We start from the raw sequence: 20,414 nt of genomic DNA, 5'->3' as shown, positions 1-20,414 counted from the left end.
TAGAATCAGTCCATCACTTCCATTCCTATTTCCGCATTCTTACTTCCTCATTTTCCTTCTTTCAATAGTGGACCTATTTTAAACTCTTGATCCGTCACACGAGTAATCTAAACTTTTAGACTTTTTTATGTATTTAATTAATTAGATCAAACTTTATATATAGACTTTTAGGTCAAATCAGACTTTTATGTAGGTCAGGATTAAACCTTAATAAATTATTTTTAACAGATAACAAATCAGACTTATGCTTAGTATAGTGGTGTGGGTCAAGCTTAGGTCCACCAAAGTCCGACCTATTTTCATCCCTACTCACTGTGCATGGATAACCCTGACCCAAGATAATTCTACCCATGATGAGAATCAAACATATATTCTTCCACTAAATAAATTGTTTTCACACATGTAAACCCGGAGAGTCATACACTATTGCATTAATACTTTAAGTTTATGCAGTTTTAGTATATTTGTTAACTTAATATTCAATATTAATATGTGAGTGACATTGTTAGTCAGCCATGTTAATTCAAAATGAGTAATTGATGAATAAGAATAAAAGTATCAGATAAGGAATTGAAAAAGAAAAGTAAGCATTGAGCAAAGGGAGGAAAACTGGTAACAAAAGAATAAGAAAAAACCTAAAATTGAGTGTTGCCTTTTGCTGAAAAAGAACTGTGTGCTGGTGTTGAAGAGAAAGGCCAGGGACTAAGGGTACGTATAGAAGGAAAAAACGAGTTTCGCGATAGAGAAAAGTTTCAAAAACTTAAAGATTCTTAATTTCCTCTTCTAACAGATCCTTAAAGATCAATGAAGCTCTTGATATGATGTTACAAAAACAAAACAAAAAAAAGCATAAAAAGAGGTATTGGACTTATCCAGAAAAATATAAACGTATATGAAGAATGAGTGAGGAGCAAAACAATTCTGTTGTATTTGAGATTTGTAACACAGCTTTTGCACACTCTAAATTATTATAGTAAGATCTTAAATAATAGAAAAAGCTATAAAACCTCTAATTGAACAAAGCAAACAGCAAATTATGGCTAAGCTAAAAAGAGAGCACCATATTAGCCTCCAGCTATAACTTGCTTTTCTGAGCACAAACAAACGTTAACCAAAGTTACCAAACTTACAAGCAAAACAAAAAAGTACAGAGTCATTAAAATATTTTATTATAACAGCTTAGAAAAATCTGAATTGCCAACAGAATCTTAGGCATAACATATAAGAAAAACAAAATATAAGAAGCTGCAATGGTGCAACTTTCTCATGGCCACTTCCAGAAGGGACGAAACATTGGCATCACGGCGAACTTCATGGTACCGTTATTGCAATGGAAGCCGTTTCGCTCACCACAGGCAAAGTAGTGAGGCTGCCACTTCTTCAACACAAACTTGAAGCCCTCTCCCGAACCTTGTGTGGGATTTGCTAGCATCTTAGCCTTTTTAATGTCACACTTCAAGAAGCTCCCAAAACTTTTGAACATGTATACACTGTGTGGGAAACTGGTGGCATTTGGAGCATCATATTTGAAAACTGCATCACAAATTCAATCAATTCGTGCCCATGTGGGGTAGAATTAAGTCCACAAATTAGTGGGGTAGAATTAAGTCCACAAATTAGTGGCTAGTTTTATATAGACTTTTTGTAAATGAGATGCATGGCAACAACATGAGTAATATGACGATGACGCCTTGATGGCGTATTATTACATGGAATGACAACAAATTTACTTCCTTTTTATGTTTTTTTTTCCTCCTTTGGTGCATTAGTTCCTCTTAATTTAAATCTAATCGTAAAAGTTTCATCTATAGTTATATACATATTGGTGGAGGTTACGGTGAACCACCTTTATATGTAGTCTATGGTGGACTATTTTCTTGACCTTTAGATCCATCTAAGGCTCACATTACAATAAATTGTTATTATGATATTAAAAATAATATTATAAAAATGAAATTTTTTAAAATATTACTTAAAGATATAAAAATAAAATATTTAAATCAAAATTAATACATTAATTTTATCATGTCTGGGATGTGGGATGTTGGATTTTGTGCTGGTAATTTAATAACTATGGATGTGTGTTTGCTATTTGTTAGTGGAGAACGAAGCTTAATAAAATTATATGTTGATATATTACTATTAACTTGTTATATATCTAGAGATGGAAATATCCTTTGTCATAACTATATAGAAGGGTTAATTATAGGGTTGGTTTAAGAATAAAGTAATTAAAATTTAATTTTTAGGTTTCTCAACAAAAAAAAATGTATTTATTATTAATTTTTATAATAAAACACTAAAGGTCACAGACATTGATAAAAAAAAGTTATATATATTAACAAAAACACTCAACATATAATTCTTTCAATAAAAAATATCTCAAAATTTATTTTAGATTTCATTCACTATTGAATTAATCCTAATATTAAGTCAACTAATTAATAAAAAATGTAATAGCATGATTATTTTCAAAGAGTTCATAGTTAGAGTCCAAGAAGTGGGATAATTCATCCCACTAACCTACATTGTGCCAATTAATATTACTTTGCGGGGTAAGCTAGTCTCAACAATATCTAGGCCATCAAGAACTTATTCACATTATGTAAATTGTTCTTAAAATTAAAGGTAAATTACCATAAAATTTATTTGGTGGAACGTTTTTTTATCAGTAAATATTAATTGTTAATTTTTATTAGCAAAAGATCTAAATCTACAATGTTGTTCTCTTCCTTTCATTCTCCCTTCATCACCAAGTTAACTTTATATTCCCATTTGTGAAACTAAATGAAAAAGGATGGAAACAAAAACAAATGTCACTAATGCAAAAATCATATTCAATGATATTTTTTTAACACATTCAACGATGATTTTGAACTGTCTTTAAAGCTAAAGTTGTGGAAAGTCAAGATTTTCCACTTTCCAATTGGTAACTAAAAAACTATCTTTCTAAAGCGATTTTGACTTGAAAGTAAACTTTTAAAATGATTTTCAAAATAATTGTTTAAAAATGTCTTTTTTTAAAAAAAAATAAAAAATGAGGCTTTTAAGATGAAATCGTCTTAGAAAATAAATTTTTTAAGACAATTCTTATAATAATCATCTTAAAATATTTTTTTAAAAAAAATTAAAAAATTAAGAGACCATTTTACTAATACAAAAATGATTTTATTTACCATAAAATGATTGTAATTAAATACATAGACATTTGAAAATTCTATGCCAATAACATCTTTTAGACTCTGCAATTAAATTATGACAACATATATCATCACTGTCTGCAATTAAATTATGACAACATATATCAACTCTGCAATTAAATTTGACAACATATAATGACATCTGTTGTATTTGATATTTGTAACACAGCTTTTGCACACTCTAAATTATTATAGTAAGATCTTAAATAATAGAAAAAGCTATAAAACCTCTAATTGAACAAAGCAAACAGCAAATTATGGCTATGCTAAAAAGAGAGCACCATATTAGCCTCCAGCTATAACTTGCTTTTCTGAGCACAAACAAACGTTAACCAAAGTTACCAAACTTACAAGCAAAACAAAAAAGTACAGAGTCATTAAAATATTTTATTATAACAGCTTAGAAAAATCTGAATTGCCAACAGAATCTTAAGGCATAACATATAAGAAAAACAAAATATAAGAAGCTGCAACGGCGCAACTTTCTCAAGGCCACTTCCAGAAGGGACGAAACATTGGCATCACAGCGAACTTCATGGTACCGTTGTTGCAATGGAAGCCATTTCTCTCACCACAGGCAAAGTAGTGAGGCTGCCACTTCTTCAACACAAACTTGAAGCCCTCTCCCGAACCTTGTGTGGGATTTGCTAGCATCTTAGCCTTTTTAATGTCACACTTCAAGAAGCTCCCAAAACTTTTGAACATGTACACACTGTGTGGGAAACTGGTGGCATTTGGAGCATCATATTTGAAAACTACATCACAAAAAATTCAATCAATTCATGCCCATGTGTTTGCATCCTTTAATAGCAACTAATTAGCAGGGATACAGATGACCAATAGATAACAATATAGTAATTTTTTTATTTTGATTAACAACAACCAACAAATGAATTGAATGTAGAATATTGAAAAAATAGGTCCAATAATTCATCTTTTCCCCGTAACATATTAAAAGAATGATATGGTAAGATGATAAAATCTAATTACATGTATGTGAAAAGAAGTTATATACTAAAAATACATAAAAATTAACGTGTATATATATTTAAATGCAGTTTAAATTTAAAGTATATGTATAAATAAAATGGATTCTTCCCAACTCACTTTTATATATGATATTAATTAAACAAAATATTAAAGGTACTCATGTTTTACTAGAAAACTCACCTAGAGTATCATTGAGGTAAAATGGGGCAGTCTTGAAGGCCCAATCGGTGTAGTTGAAACCGTAGTGCCAATGCTCTGAGCCACCCACGAGAATTTGCCTGGGTTGTTGCTGTGTTTTGTTTTGAGGATGATTCCCAAATCTAGACCACCAATCAGTGTAGTTGAAACCAAAGGACCAATCCTTGTTGGCCATGCTCACTGAAAACATTGAAGCACTTATAACAATTAATATCACCACTCCATGTGTAAACTTCAGACCCATGATATATGCTCCAATATAATATAGTCTCACAAATGTGGGTAAACAAAACAAGGGAATTAGAGTGCACAATGTAAAGTATGATTTGGTTGTTGTTGTTGTTGTTTGCTGGGGTTAATGGGTATTTATATAGGGAGGGTGAAGGGGGAAAAACGTGTCATGAAATATGGTGGTGCAAAATGGCCAAATCAACTTCTAATTTTTTCTAATAAAAAAAAAATTGTTGGTTGGCATACTACAAATTGAATAGTTGTGTTTTTAATTTCCCAATCACTGGCTGGTCAACTTTTGTTCTACGCCTGGCCTCTTTCACGGAACATGTGTTTGACCTGGTCGAATAAATAATTAATCGTAGTATTGTTTTCTGTTAGATAAAGGAAAATGGCGAGGATAGTGTATGTTCGTATATTTTGAATTATGATGATAAGAGATGAATTGAAACAATATATACGTATTAATAACTTTTTAAAATATATAATAATGATAATAATAATAATTTAATACGAGTAATTAGATTTTTATTTTTTATTTACTAAAAGGTCCCTTACCTTACACTTTTAAAATTATTTAATTAATTATAATCATTAAAAGATTATATAATGGTAAATATGGTTAAAAGCATATACAAGTACAGTATTAAGCAGTTATTAATTAAATACCAACCTTCAATTTTTCAATCAATGAATAATTTCTCATTTGAATCCATATACTAAATTCTTCACCTGTAGTGTTATCATTTATGAACTTTCTAACAAATTTTAAAGAAGAAAAAACAACAATATAAATAGTGTGTTTGGTTCCAAATTTTAAATGTGATTTTTAGAGCGTAACAATTATAACTTTCACATTTTAATAAAGTTAATCTCTTGTGATGGTCTAGTGAGAGGCAATATCAGTGGCTTGGTAACAGTGGTAAGAAACAGAAATTCTTCTAACAGGTTACACTATACCATGGTTATATGCAACTGTGGTGCAGATCGAATGGCTTTCTAAAACGTGTTTATCATTGTCTTGTATAATATAGGGGTGGTACACCAGGTACCTGTTATAATACATTTTCTTTGTTGTTTCAAAATAAAATGTCGTTAGAGGTCTAAATAGTAACGAAATCAAAGTCAGCGTGTAATGATAATGATAACACTATTATTATTGCAAAACTAACGGAAATTTAGCTAGTGTAGTAGAAATGTCCACAAAATGGTGTGGATGGTTTCATACTTTGTGTGAATGAAATACGTTGCAACTTGAGTGATGCGATCATGACGGATTAATGGCGTATCATTACATTGAAAGCCAACATATATATTAACTTCTTCCTTTCATGGTTTCAAAAATTAAAAAGTGACTGTAATTTTTATTTTCGTGTATACCAAGAGTTTGTTTTTATCTAATTTTTTTTGGGTACACTTTTTATCTAATCTAATATTATATAATTTAATTTAGAAATTCGCTTTTCTTTAGTGAACAACTGAACAAGGCTGATCAAATAATTTTAAAAAACTCTGAGTAAATAAACCCCCAGATCAAGAACAATAATTAAGCCATGACGGAACGTGATTGAGGTTAATAATGCTAGAAAGTGAAAGAAGAGGAACTAAATGATCATAAATTAAACATCATAAGAAATATGTACTTTTATATCAAATCATAAGATTGGAGTATAAGCATATCTATGTCTATATTTTTTTTAAGACATCTATGTCTATACACTGTAAAGAAAACATCTTTCTCTATATCTATAAATGGTTATATACGAGGAAGGAAATCAATTAGGTTTTATGATATGTTTTTAATTTTTTTTTTCAAAAAAAAAATTGAGAATAATAGGTGAGGGGCAAGAAAGACCCCGACTAGATTGGGTCCCCTAAAAGTTACTCAAGCACACCAACCCCAAAGAACATCAAATTAAAATTAACAAAAAAAAAATGACAATTGGACACTATGCAAAAACCCAAAAGGGAAAGTAACAAAACTTATGATTAGGTAAAGAATATTGATCCCTAAGGAATCAATCCTTCACAAAATTCGGAATCGAATTCCACCAAAAAGAAGTGTTATGAAATGACACTCCAAAACTAGCAAACTTATATGCACAAGAATTATTTTTTTAAAAAAATTATCTCCATGTAGACAAGTGAACAAGAAAACACTATTTTTTTTTTTAAAAAAAAAAAAGACAAGCAAATATGTTTGAAATCTTTATACAGAATTTCACTTGATTTGGAATGACTTGAGATCAGAATTCCGTTTTGAAGAGTTGAATAGTCTTTTGTATGAATAGTTTGTCTTTAGAAGTTTATATTGATAATAACTGAGACTGAGAGCAGAAGAAGGAACGTAGCAACAATGGGTCCTGCGGCAAAGACGAGGAAGAAGTGGTGAAGTAGAACATCGAGGACCCCACCGAGGCCCTCCTAGACGCCATCCAAACCCTCACCCTCTTCTTTTCTTCCCTTCTCACTCTCCCAATCTCATTACGCCGTCATTTCGCAGGCATTGTCACGTGCTTCCCCGGAGAAATATAGAGAAATGAAATGTCTCAATTGAGTCTTTATGTTGTAGCAGGTGTCCATATATTGGTTGTAGAAGACATTTCTAGTTTTTCATGAATTCGCATGTAAATACAAAAAGAATTTAATTAGAATACATTGACAGGGTAAAAGTTATCTAATCACAATGTTTAGTAGGTTTATTCACTTTCATAATAATTACTTGAAAGTCATGCATAAGATAATTTTTAATTGGTTGTTATTAGTTTTATCATACTAGGTGAGGTTGACTATATAGATCATATGACCCAATCGACTCTCTTAAAGATCAAGGTTTCAGAGATTGTTTGACATCGTAAAAATGTTTATGGTGACGGTGCATGAAAATTAAATTCTTACAAGAATATTGTTATTTTTACTTTATATACTTGTATGATGAATATAGGAAACAATGAATATAGAAAGTAAAATAAAAACAGGGTGACATTTTTGCCATTATTTGTAAGGTTGATAATAGAAAATATTTTTACAAACTATATAGTTCCTGAAGTGTCATGGGTGTTCATGCACATAGGTACATGTAAATAGAGAAGAAACGGATGCAGAGTTAGAAACCTAATTTGGTGAACAGTGAACAGGATATTTCCTATATTCTGGTCCTTGGAAATTGTAGGATCGCCATCTTTTGAATTGTGCGTACATCATGACTTAAAAATGTCCAATATGTTCTATCTCCAGGTGTATGGTTATGCACGGAAACTTGCGAAGATTGGAATTGAAGAAGCCCTTGTGGACCTGACTTGATTTCAGCATGCATCACTTTGAGGGCCATTGCCGTAAATGTAAGTGAAGTAAAATCTAATCCTACATTGAGCATGAAAAATTGTGTTTGCATTGAAAGTTCACAGGAAAATAACAGTTGGATCAAAACTATATGGTCAGATGGTTTTAGGTGATTTTTATGGTGACTGATCCTACACAAATTTTCAGTCATCCTTCATTCTTGTCTCAAAATGGCTGTTAAGAGCTTTTATGAGCTGCCTCTCCCAGTATGATCCAAATGTTGAGTTGCTGCAATGTTTGCTATTCCTTTTCTTGAGTCAGTTGACGCATCAAGGTGGACATGTTAGTGGAAATAAAAACTTAGGGCTAATGGTAGGTATACTTGCCTGTTTATTATATAGGACTTGTAGTTTGTAAGATTTGTAAATTGGGTGTCTTGAAGTCTAGCTTTTACTTTTTATCCCCCTTAGATTTTTAATGTTTTTCGAGGTTTAAATTCGGTATGTTGGGCCTGCAGCCTTACTAACATTGTCAAATTGAAGTGTTGACTCAAGTATGCATTGCCTTAATGCCTTGTGTTATCACTGCTGAGTATTTTCCTTTTATGTTGCAGGATGAAATATGTAAATCCATTGCTGAGAAAGGTGGTATTGATGCAATACTCAGACGTATAGATGACAGTGGTGAACAAGGCAACAAAGCTGTGGCCAAAGTTTGTTGCTCATTACTTTCAAAGGTATAGGTTAAAAGATTTTCTCTGGACAGGTCACCTGAGAATTTTTATTATTTTTTAATTTTTTAATTTGTAGGGATTGCATTGTGTCGTTCTCTGTTATTTTGATGGTTGTTGTCCTACTCTTTCTTCATGAACTGAAAGTTCTCTTTGAACATTTATATTTTGTGTTTAAATTTTTTTTATTGCTTGGACATGAGAGTGCTTTAAAATTAAATGACCTTAAACTTATACATTGTTTGATATCTTCTAACTTGGAAGATCTTTTAATTTAAATGTAATAGGATTTATTTTTTTGCGTATGTGTGTGTGTTTGTGTTATTTGTTTTATTAAGTTGAATGACTCTTTTAGTTGTTTAATTGATAAGTTAGCAGGAAGTGACGCAAACAAGAGTACAATTGTTGGGAAAGGAGGTATGGATAAGCTAATTAAACTTTCAGCCAGATTTGCTGATGACCCTTCTGTTTTGCAAGAGGTGAGAACCTGCAATATCTTAATCTAGGCAGCCAGTTTAAAATTACTATCAGTCTTAAACATCGTGCTCCAAGTATAATGATTTTCGAGTCAGATTGGTTTAATGACATTCCATCTACTGAATTATTCCATTGTAGGATTGCAATTTAGTTATAGAAATTCAAAGAATGGATGGACATTAGATATTATGATAGTTGTTGAAATGTGGAAAGGCTGTAATCAGGGTTTACAAGGTACTGAATGTAGTTAAACTGGGTTCTTACTCGTATCAGGCCATATCCTGGACAGAATTTTATCTATAAAGTTCATGATATACTTGTTTTCCTTTCAGTTTATATGAATCTGTGCACCCTGTACCTGTTATGATTTTATTGCTTTTATTTGTGGCACAGATTATGTCTATTATTTTGGTGACCTCGCTATTCAAGCAATGGAGAAATCCAGAGAACAGGCAAGTTTATGATTTGTGATCTTTATATTTATAATTCAAGACATACATTTAATCAGTGCTTGGCACTCTTTTCGGTTTTTCTCCTTCTTTTGTAGTTTTGTAATCCTTGCCTTGTAGTAACATTTTATTTTATAAGGCAAGTGTGCTCATTATGGTTACCCTTCTTGCACATTTTCTATTGGACAGAACTATCTTGCTTAATAATGGAATTGAGAAATACATAAGGAAAGCAAAGCAAACACATAGCAACTGTACAGATGGGTCGAGGGATTTGGAGCTTGATAATTTTGACCTCTATTGTTTTACAATGTAATACCCACCAATAATTTTTTTGTTTCTGAAGAAAAAAAGTGAGTGTATATGATTGCAGATTTTAATCGTCTCGTCTCTATTGGATTTGTGGACTTCAATGTACAAACTGAGGCTGAACGAACCTAATACTATATTTTTTTTTTCTTTCTATCATATTATCTTCTACATGTAAAATCGTAAAGCTTTTAGCTTATTATTTGCATTGCCCTTAGATATCCCCTTGTGCAATTCACAATATCCCTTGCAGGTGTGTTCATTTGTTCATATTGCCCTCTGATTCCCCTTGTGCAAAAATTAGTTACGCAATTCATTTCACAATTCACTTCGCACAAATCTCTTACACTGTCTAGCATCTATTAATAGGGATCGGTTAACATTATTTTGAGAAAGTACATTTTTATATTATTAACTAATATGGGTGTAATCACATGAGTGCATTTGTAGCCAATTCCGGTTAAAAAGGCCACTGAATTATGTTTTTAAACAAAATAAATCAATGATTTTAACATGTAAAAACAGGGGAAGTTGTTATGTGTAGTTGTGTATGATTGGTTACATGTTTTTAAAATATAAATACTATTAGATAAGTAACATAAATAAATTCAATCTGAAAAAAAATAAGGCAAGTTCAATTAGATTCAGCATATTGCGCCAAAAAAAAAGTAAAAATAAACAAATAATAGACAGTAATATTATGCTAAGTTTTCACATCATTCATTAGTTTGAGTTGTCTCATTCACTATCTCAGTTGTAGTTAAATTTTTTTAGTTCTTATTTAATATCATCAATAAAGAAGATTTAATAATATCATAGTGTTCTTTATTAATCCTACACAGATATACTTTAATTTATGACAATAAAATATTATATCCAATCGATAATTAGTGTAATGTAAAGAAAATTGGTGAATTTAGAGAGACGCGATTGTAATTTATCTACTAAATAACATGGTAAACACTCTATATGCCTTAGAAGTATTAGAGTATCTAAGAAAGATGTCTTATCAACTTTGAGCCAAACTTTTCAAGTTGATATTTGGAGTTCAAGAAGGATGAAAATATGAAATATGAAATATTGGATATTCTACTATGTGGTTCATAGGAAATATTATCTGACAATGATCTCATCAATATTCAAGCTATATATATTAATTACACAAAGCATGCTGCATTTATAACTTCTATCAAGAAATGCTCAGGAAGTGAGTAATTACACAACATGCTCTTAATTTCTTGTAAGGCTTTATTTTACCTTTCTTCTATCCTATTTTACTGAGTTATTTTTTATGAAGAAAAATTATGGAAGATGTCGTTCTTTTCAGAAAGGTTTTAAACTCGTCATTTTCAAACTGTGTCGTTCTATGATAACTTCTAAATGAAAAAAATGCAAAAAAAAAAAAAAAACACTTTCATTTTAAACATTCTTATAGAATACTTCAAAGATTTTCAAAGATTCATGTTTGTGACTTTAGAAAAAAAATAAATCCATTTATAACTAGATCAAGCATACTTTTTACCTCCGAGAACAAGATCAAGGGTTTTTGATCAAACAAATCCATATGTAATAACTCAAATAGACTAGAAGTGGAAACAATATTTTTGGAATTAAAAGAGATTTTCTTTTGTTTTTCTCTCTAGCATGTTTCACAAAAAAAAAATGAGTTTTCTAAGAAATCTGAGACAATCCTTTTACCAATTGGTTTTTAAATGTTTAATCCAAGTGAATATACATACACTCATGATTATACCTTAGAAACAATTCTACTTCACTACCTGGATAAAAAATATATATTTTTTAAATTACTTGTCAAATACTATTCCTAAATATAAATTACCTTTTTAAATTAATTCTTTAATATTAATATTTTGAAATATAATTATACTAAAATCTAAATTATTGAGTAACAGAATCATTTTTGAAAAATAGTTATAATACCTAAAATACAAAAAAAGTATATGCCGTAAAATTCTTTAGATAGTCAAATAAAAGATATCCTTGCTGACTAGTAGATGTTACATAAGTCAAAACTTCCAGCTTGCAAGACAAAAACTTCCAGCTTACAGAAAACACAAGTGTTTTACAATTTGTTTCAAAAACAATTATTAGGTCGTATTTAGATAAAAAAAAAAAGTTATAAGTATTTATAAAAAAAAATCTCATGTATTAAAATTAACTCATAAGTTAAAATTAGCTTTCTTAGATCTATAAATTATTTTATACATAAATTAATTTTAATTTTTTTTCCTTACAAATAAAAACTTATCCAAACAAAATCTTAACCACTCATATGATTTTAACACAAACCTCAGATCATTTTTTTTAAAAAAAAAAAACAAGGTACTCTTTGTCGTTAAGGAAAAAGTTGAACGTCATCTAATCTAATTAATTAATGAAAACCGTTCAAGATATATAGATCAACCCTTGGACAATAAATTCTGAACTGTTGGTGAATGTTCCATGGCAAAGATTGTCATTGAATTAAACAGAGAGAAGCACGCTAAACAAAATCAAATTTCACATAGATTTTGGGACAAGCCAAGATAAGATATCTGCAATTTAGGCACGGAAATTAATATTTTTGAACATGTATTGGTGGGTGGCAGTTGGCAATTGGCCTTTTTGCCAAATTTTTGGTGGTATTTCCTTGTCTCATACTTATAGTATTGTGTGTATAATAATATCTTATATTATATTTGCTTTCTTATTCATACCATAACATAGATAAGATAGATAGCTATCAATTGGCTTGTCTGAAAGAATCTTTCAAGAAATTTTTTCTTCTAGGGTAAGACCAACCTAATTTATATATAACTTACACACATTTGTTTTTTTTATTCGCCATGTGATTTGATTATTTGAATGTTTATATTATAATACTATTCTCCGCATATTATACCCCTGTAGAGGTGTAATAAAACATTTGAATGGTTTTTGAAGTCTTCAAAGCAACTTAATTTAATTATGATAGCGTGTAGCTGAGCCAAAATTGGATAGCAACTTTTTTATTCTTAAATAATATAATCTTCATTAAAATATGTTTAGATAAACTTCTTTAAAAATATTCATAGGAAAAAAAACAAAATAAACTTCTACATAAATTAAAATTACCTTATAGATAAGTAAAAGGTTAATTTTAAAGAAACTAATATAAAAGAGTTTTCACAAATTAACTTGATATAAACTTATCTTACCTTATGCACAATGAAGAAATTTATTTATTTTCTTTTTTTAATAAGTATTTTTTTGAAAAGAATCATCAAAACAGATCTAAATATGAAGTATTCTTGAATTTCAGTGAAGATTCAAATATTAATTCGTTGGCAATATATAATATGATATCGATATATAGTACTATGTTTTTGTTAAAAAATAAAGATGCAATTTTATAAATGATTTTAATAAATCTTACAATTAATCATGATATATAGAATATTATATGATATAACTTTGGAGCTATTATCAATACATAGAGGATCAATGATCAACCTTCTCTCTGCAAGATTCTTCTCTATTATTTGTTTGAGAGTGACCGTTTTGTCATGCTCCTTCCAACAAGATAAACATTGAAACCGAGTGCTTCTATTTCTTAAGAGATCAGAAAAGGGCGATTTTGTTACACGATCATGACAAGGCTTAGGTAAACGGATAAACATTAATTAAATAAACAGATTAACCCTCGTAAAAATTATCAAAATAAATTTATTTATTCCAACAATTTTTCATACACACAATTAATAATTTAAATTTCTGTCAGTACGATTAAGAATCTCAGTTATTTACCAAATGTACAAACCTTGATGATAAAATATTGAACCTTTTAGTGATAAATTTTTTACTGAGTAGGTTCAAACATTTGATTAGGTTGACTGTTGGTGCCTGGTCAGTCGGTGGAGTTGATTAGTTTAAATTTGCTTAGGGATGACTTGGCTGCGGTTTCTTACAAGCTTCATTGCTTGTAAGCTTTTTATTTGGGTAGTCTTCTACCCCTAGATTTGGCCTATTTTTAATTAATGAATATAAGTTTAAGCTAAGAGGAAGCTATCTCTATTTTAAAGTTAGAGTAAGATATTAAAATACAATTCAAGTAGAATTATATATTGCCAAGTAACAAGAGATACTGATATGTACTCTAATAATTTATTTAAAACATGCCATATAAGGTGACTGATCAAATTATGATTCAGAAGCTTATTGAATGTTTTTTATTTTAAGAAATTATGATTATATAATTTGATTAATTTTTAATTAAATTATATAGCATATGATCACTTTGTTAATATTTTCTCTAATTTTTTTAGTAAATATATGGAAAAAATGATAAAATAACAAAAGATTATGACTTCCTTAATTTTATAAAAGATAAATTTAAATTATATGAATTTAAATTTCAAATTTTACAAATTAAAAAAAAAACAGATGCTAACTTAAAGGATTCTTTTTAAATGAGTATTAAAAGAAAATATTTATATTTAAAATAATACGTAATGTAATATTGGAAAATTATTTAATCACTTATATTAGAAAGAAAAAAAAAAGTAATGCTTAATGTATTTTGTAACCTCTTAGTATGCTTGATATTTTTAACACGTGTTTGCTTCATTTGGCTTTTAGTATCAGACAAACATCACTATATTACTTTCTTTAATCTTTACTAAAACTTTTAATTTTCAATGACATTGGATAAAGCCAACTAAGTTCATTGGATACCAATGCCACAGGTCCACAGTGATGATGCAAATTGAAGAAAAAGTACGCAGAAGAGCATGAGGATATTGTTCTCATGTGACTCTTCTATTTCTTGTTATAATCTGTTACATGAAAATTACACTCCAAATAGAAATAAATAGATTGTTTTTTCTTTCCAAGCAAATTCCTCTTCCTCTAACCTGCATAAGTATTTTAATTAATTATAGCATAAATTTGGAGACACTGTCAACTTCAAGTTATGGACATATCTTTAAATTAAATATAGACAACAGCCCTCACTTAATGATAGAGTATCTTAGAGACAAAGACAAGATAATTTGATAATGAAGAGACGATTTCCCTGGCATTATCTTCATGTGCATCCAACATAGTCACCATATTATCTGTAGATTGAAGGGCACATTTTGCTAACTCAATAAATGAATCAGGAACTTTAAAACATTGCATTAGCAAAATAGAGAAATCCAATTTTTTTTATAAGCACGTGGAACTTTTGCTTTAATTCCATGGACAGAATTATACAACACCACCAATTATTTCAAGGAAAATAATTCCATATTTTTCAAAGGCTCTTTCACAAAACAACAAAAAATAAGCAATTATTTCTATAAAAAAAGTTGAACCAAACACACTAGATATCACAACCATTCCATATGTAGGACTTCAACAATATATAATTTTTTTATTCAAAATCATATTTTAACAAGTTCTCTAACAGTCTTATGGACTTTGTACACAAAATGACATCAAACATTTTATCTCTCTCTCTCTCACTATCTAGCTAGCATGGTAAATTTGCACCTGACCCGGATGACGAATTTCACAACCTCCTTCACAACTATTAGAAAACACTGGGGAGCAAAACTGGGAGTTACTTGATAGCTTTCCTTTCCTATTTTGGCACAACGGTATGCAACAAGTGCAAGATATCAAATATAAATCATCTAAACTACTATTAACTAAGTCAACCACCAAATCATGAAACTCCAAAATCCATCTAAGATGTTGGAGTAATTTCTCCTGCAGCATTACAGTGTTCTCAGGGCAAAAAGAAATGAATGATCATTATTATTTTGGACAAATGAACTGCTCCGGCTTCTTATTGTGCAAAAACCAATTTTTACTTCAAAATCTCAAAAAGCCTCTCTCCAAAGATCCATCCTCTTTTATGTATCATGTGTTGTTCTTGAGTAGTTGTAAAACTCCTCTACTTTTATCTGCTAAATTCATGGTGAGAAAATATCTACACATCACCTTTTCCATGTTTTTTGAATGTGACTTTTTCCAGTTATAAGTCCGATTTTACATCATCATCATCTATCATGTTGTCACCTTCTGTTTGGGATGTTGCTTCCCCCGATTGTGTGGCTAATTGGAGAGGGCCTTGAGGAGAACCAGAACTGCCACCCTTCAAGGATTCATTGTGCATCCACAAGCCTCCAAGATCTACAGCAGACCGACTAAAATTTGCAGCTGTAGCAACTGGAACTCGCTGTGTATGAAGCCGGTATTTCTGCAATGATAAACAACCATATGTAATATCAAATCAAACATTAGAAGGCAGTAATTAAGGGGAGATGGAACAATATGAACTCACTTGTAAATGACTCTTTACTTCATCATTGGTCAGGCCATCTACCCTCATGAGTTCCCTAATTTGCTTTGGAGTAGCTGCTGCAGTCGAAGTAACCAGGAGATTTAAATTAGACAATTATGAACCAAATAAGAGACAATATGATTATGACTTGCCAAATCTGTGTTTCTGTAAAGAACTTTCAGGTTGACAGATAGTATGATATGCAATGAAATATGAATGTATGATCCTAACTTAATTCACAACTTCAACATGAATCAAACTGGAAAAAAAAAAACTTATTTTCATATCAACACAATTCCAGCATCCAATCCCTCAATTTCTAACACTAGAAGACATTTTTGGCACAATCATCCATTTAATAGTCCATCCACAATTTCCTTTCAATCAAAATGATGAAGTGTGATTAAGACCCTATTCTAAGAAGCAAAATAATTGCACTACTAATTAATGAAATTCATGTGCCAAGATAATTTTGATGTTATTGTTAGCCTTAACTACTAACCTTGAGAACCTCCAAGCACCTCTAAAGCCTTAATAAACCGGCTATGCAACTCCGGTGACCAGCACCGCCTTTGTTTCCGGCTGCTTTGTGGCTGATGCAGCGGTGAAGGAGCGGAGGAACCCACCCTGCAAGAGCTGGTTCTACAACCAGATCCCTCCCTAGTGCTTTTCACTGCAGTTCCAGGTGTCTGAAGAGAAAGTCCATTGGCAACACAATCTTCCTTTTCTTCCTTTGTTGCAGGGTAAGAGGAAAAAGGAATAACAAACCCCTTCTCTCCATTTCTAATTCTACCATATTGGAACAAGTCCTTGGTCACAGATTTTCTTTTTTCTCCATTATTCTGCCATGATCAAATAACAAAAAAAAAAAATGTAAATTCATAATTTTTTCAGCACCCCACAAAACAAACACTCTCATCCTGTTTGATTAACAGTACCTTGTTTTCAACTCTATAGTTGTGTTTTTTGTCACATTCATATGCATTGTTATTATTATCAGCTTTATCATCATTGTTCCAAAGCTGAAAAGAACTCATCCAATTCTTCTTGTCCCTGCATTCCTTCTCCTTCTCAATTTCCTTCCTCTGATCACACTCTTTCTTCAGAGGAATGAACTCCTCAAACACTGGCTCAGACTTGCAAGCCCTGCATTTTTCTGATTCCACCTTCAAAGCTGAAATTGCTGCAACCACAAAGAAACAAGAACAGTGCATTATTCCATTGAAACTTGATGAGAAAATAAACACAACCCATGTGCCAAAACCATCAAAGCAGGCTCAAAATTGTTTTTTCTTTATTTATCTATGTTCCCCAAAAGTTTAGCTGAGTTAAATTCCAAGAACTCATCACGATCAGAACAAACCTTACGGTTCAAAGAACGCTCACAAAAATACTTATAAATTTATCACCCACAAAATCCTCACATCAACACCAGAATTCAAACTTATATCCTTGTGGGATACGAGTTTGTATCCTTATCAACCAAAAGTGTTTTTTATTCTAAGTAAAAAAACGAACCATCATTTAAGAGGAACATGCAGAGAGGAAGTTCGCGTTTGAATGCTTGGATCTTGGCCAATTCGAGTTCCAATCTGTGGACAAAGTCATCGAGCAAGGACACCTTGTGGGATGCATTTGGGGTGGTGGAAAGGTGGCAGAGAAAATCAGTGATGGTTTTTGGAACAAAAGAGGGTCTCAAATCTAAGCTTAGTTCTTCTTCAGGAACCACCAAACCCATGTTGGCGTGTGTTACAGTGTAATGTAACAAAGAGTTGTTATGATGACAAAAGGGTCTTCTTTTTATTCTTTTGTTTTGTGAGTTGCAGTGGTAAGGAGATTAATTATTCTGTTTATGTCATTCCTTGATTTTGGAGTAAAAAAAGTGGGGAAGGATTGAAGGAATGAATGATAGAAAGAGAGAGAAGTGAAATAGGGAAAACATAGAAGGGGAATTAAATAAAGGGAATTTATAGGTGGAGGGCTTCATCATTCATGGGTTTGGACTTTGGATTGGAATATGAAAGAGGGTTTGTTTGATTGTGATTTGCGAATCAGAGTTGTTTGCAGAAGAATTTCAACTCAAATGAATAAATAAATAAAGTCTTCTCGAATCTCCTATAAAAAAAAACTTACATACTTTTTGTTTGCAGAAGAAAATAGTATCTGTAACAGTGACCGAAGTTTCATACTTATCTAACATGGCTTCTCCCAACACACCCACACTATTTTTTTATATAATAATAATAATAATAACTAGCTTCAAATTGTGATTTACCTTGTTTTGAAAGTTGGCCTCTCTTAGGGAATTAAGAAGGACTTTCACAAGTCACGATTTTAATTGGAACCAATTAATGAAAGTTTGAAAAAAAAATAAAGAACTAATCAATTTTAACAAACCACAAATTGAACTAAAACCTCCTTGAGTTCTTACCCTCCCAATATTTAACTTCTACTAAAGATTAGATTCACTTACACTCGGTTATGTGAACATGCAAATTTGCTCTCACTTTCACAAAAGTTACAAAACACCCCAACTTGGTTGAGAATCCAAAGAACATAAGATACCTTATCTAAGCTTTAGAAGAAAACACATGAAAATTCTTACCTAGAGAATCCTTCACGTGAAGACTAGCTCTAGTTCATGGGTACAAGGCATTTTTGTCAGCCTCCCACCACCTCCCTGCTCATGAAGGCATCTATTTTTTTTTCTTCTATTTTTTTCCAATCTATGATCTATGATAATTATAAAAGCAGCTTAAGTTTTTTATTTTAATCCTATTTTATAAAGGATGGAATCTTTTACAATGAAAAAGAATGTTAGTGACACTTTTTTTCTGTATACTTTTTTATTGTTATATATCTTTTATGTAAATTTCACTAAATACAATAGTTTCCCCGCTTCCATGTGGTATGTGGATGATTTATATGAAAAATTACTAAACAATAAAAATTATATTAAACATAATATAATGTTGGTTTAAAAAAACTAATATAATGTTGATTTCTTTAAAAAAAAAATTGAAAGAAAAAAGTGATACGGGCATCTGATAGTTTTTCACCAAATTGCGATGCATATTTAAGCTTTCAAGGGTTTGGCATCCTTGTCTCTTTCAGGGGTTGTTTCCTATATTAAGAATTATATTATATATTCTCCTTCTCCTATCATATCTTATGTATGTTCTTGAAAAATCATATCTTATGCACTTTTAAAATACTAATTAGGGTAATTTCACTTCATATGAATAAAACAAATAAAACAAAAAAAATGATTAATTTCTCTATGAGAAGAATGTAATTGTAATTAGTTATAAGGTAAAATATGTTTTTGGTATAAGTACTTTTAATTAAACTTGATTTTATTTCATATACTTTTAAATTGATAAATTTAATCCTTATTTAGCCCCTACGTTCTGACGGCTGAGGGACCAAATAGAAATTAAATTCACTTATTTTTAAAATATAATAAAGATCAAAATGATTAATTTAAAACTACAAAGATTAAAATTAAATTTGACTTAAATTACAGAAACCACAAACATATTTTCCTTACTTGTAATAATGTTATTATATCAAGGTATTGTGCTTAAAATTTTTGCTATCAGGGTTTTTTTTTTAAATTACTCATTTTAACTTTTGAGAAATCATTAAAAGTAGTTCTGTTTAAAAGGTGTTTTTTTTTCAAAAGTCTTATTGAATTATCATAGGTATATTTTTATTTAAAATATTTTTCATGAAACAATAATTTTTTTCATTTCTAAATAAATCACCTTCTTGGGAATATCATTCCAATATATAAAATTCTTGAAAAATTTTGGATGATATAATTTATTTATTATTTAGCTAGAGTATAATTATAGTTGCTCATGCTTTAACTGGAGTATCTTGATTTCATGTCAGTCCACAAATTTTTTTATTTTATTCCACCATGTATCCACTTTTTGTTTATTATTATTATGAATGAATTAGAATGAGTTTCTGTTTGTAAAAAAAAGTTATTTTTTAACTTCTCTATTAATAATATGTTTAAAATTGATTACAACGGAAAAGTTTAATAGCTTTACAATCAATTACCACAAAAAATGTTTCATTTGCACTCATTAATATATTAACATTCTCAAAAATCTTTTACAACAATAACAAAAAAAAATACTTTTATTCTCTTCTATCAATCATGTAAAAAAAATTATTCTCATTACTTTTCTTATGTTGAAATTTACATTCCTTATATACCAATCCTT

The 20,414-nt window shown here is 30.2% G+C and overlaps 2 protein-coding genes and 1 non-coding gene across 4 annotated transcripts; 1 reads left to right on the top strand and 2 right to left on the bottom strand.

Moving 5' to 3' along the window:
- Positions 1–3,237: 3,237 nt before the first annotated feature.
- On the bottom strand, positions 3,238–4,725 carry LOC100813442 (uncharacterized). The gene is made up of 2 exons (XM_003555676.4): positions 4,371–4,725; positions 3,238–3,955 (listed from the first exon to the last, which is right to left on the bottom strand). The coding sequence occupies exons 1-2, from the start codon at positions 4,630–4,632 to the stop codon at positions 3,687–3,689; spliced, it is 531 nt and encodes a 176-aa protein (XP_003555724.1). The 5' UTR covers positions 4,633–4,725; the 3' UTR covers positions 3,238–3,686.
- A 2,771-nt stretch (positions 4,726–7,496) lies between these two features.
- LOC100808264 (uncharacterized) lies at positions 7,497–9,943 on the top strand. Its single transcript, XR_005890174.1, has 5 exons — positions 7,497–7,960; positions 8,515–8,637; positions 9,003–9,110; positions 9,502–9,560; positions 9,747–9,943. It is a non-coding gene; the product is annotated as an uncharacterized protein (transcript).
- A 5,298-nt stretch (positions 9,944–15,241) lies between these two features.
- Positions 15,242–18,332, bottom strand: LOC100809323 (myb family transcription factor EFM). Of its 2 annotated transcripts, none has more exons than XM_003555668.5 (5): positions 17,695–18,332; positions 17,115–17,359; positions 16,679–17,018; positions 16,177–16,253; positions 15,242–16,092 (listed from the first exon to the last, which is right to left on the bottom strand). In XM_003555668.5, exons 1-5 carry the CDS (start codon positions 17,912–17,914, stop codon positions 15,868–15,870), a joined length of 1,107 nt encoding a protein of 368 aa, XP_003555716.1. In that variant the 5' UTR covers positions 17,915–18,332; the 3' UTR covers positions 15,242–15,867. The 2 variants fall into 2 exon arrangements, with proteins under 2 accessions (XP_003555716.1, XP_006605467.1); XM_006605404.4 differs by having other exon boundaries at positions 16,177–16,250.
- Between the last annotated feature and the right edge of the window lie 2,082 nt (positions 18,333–20,414).

The sequence above is a fragment of the Glycine max genome, chromosome 20 (genome assembly GCF_000004515.6).
Source record: "Glycine max cultivar Williams 82 chromosome 20, Glycine_max_v4.0, whole genome shotgun sequence".
NCBI classification, from domain to species: Eukaryota; Viridiplantae; Streptophyta; class Magnoliopsida; order Fabales; family Fabaceae; genus Glycine; species Glycine max.
Note: the sequence above shows the minus strand (reverse complement) of the source record. Positions and strands in the feature narration are given on the sequence as shown.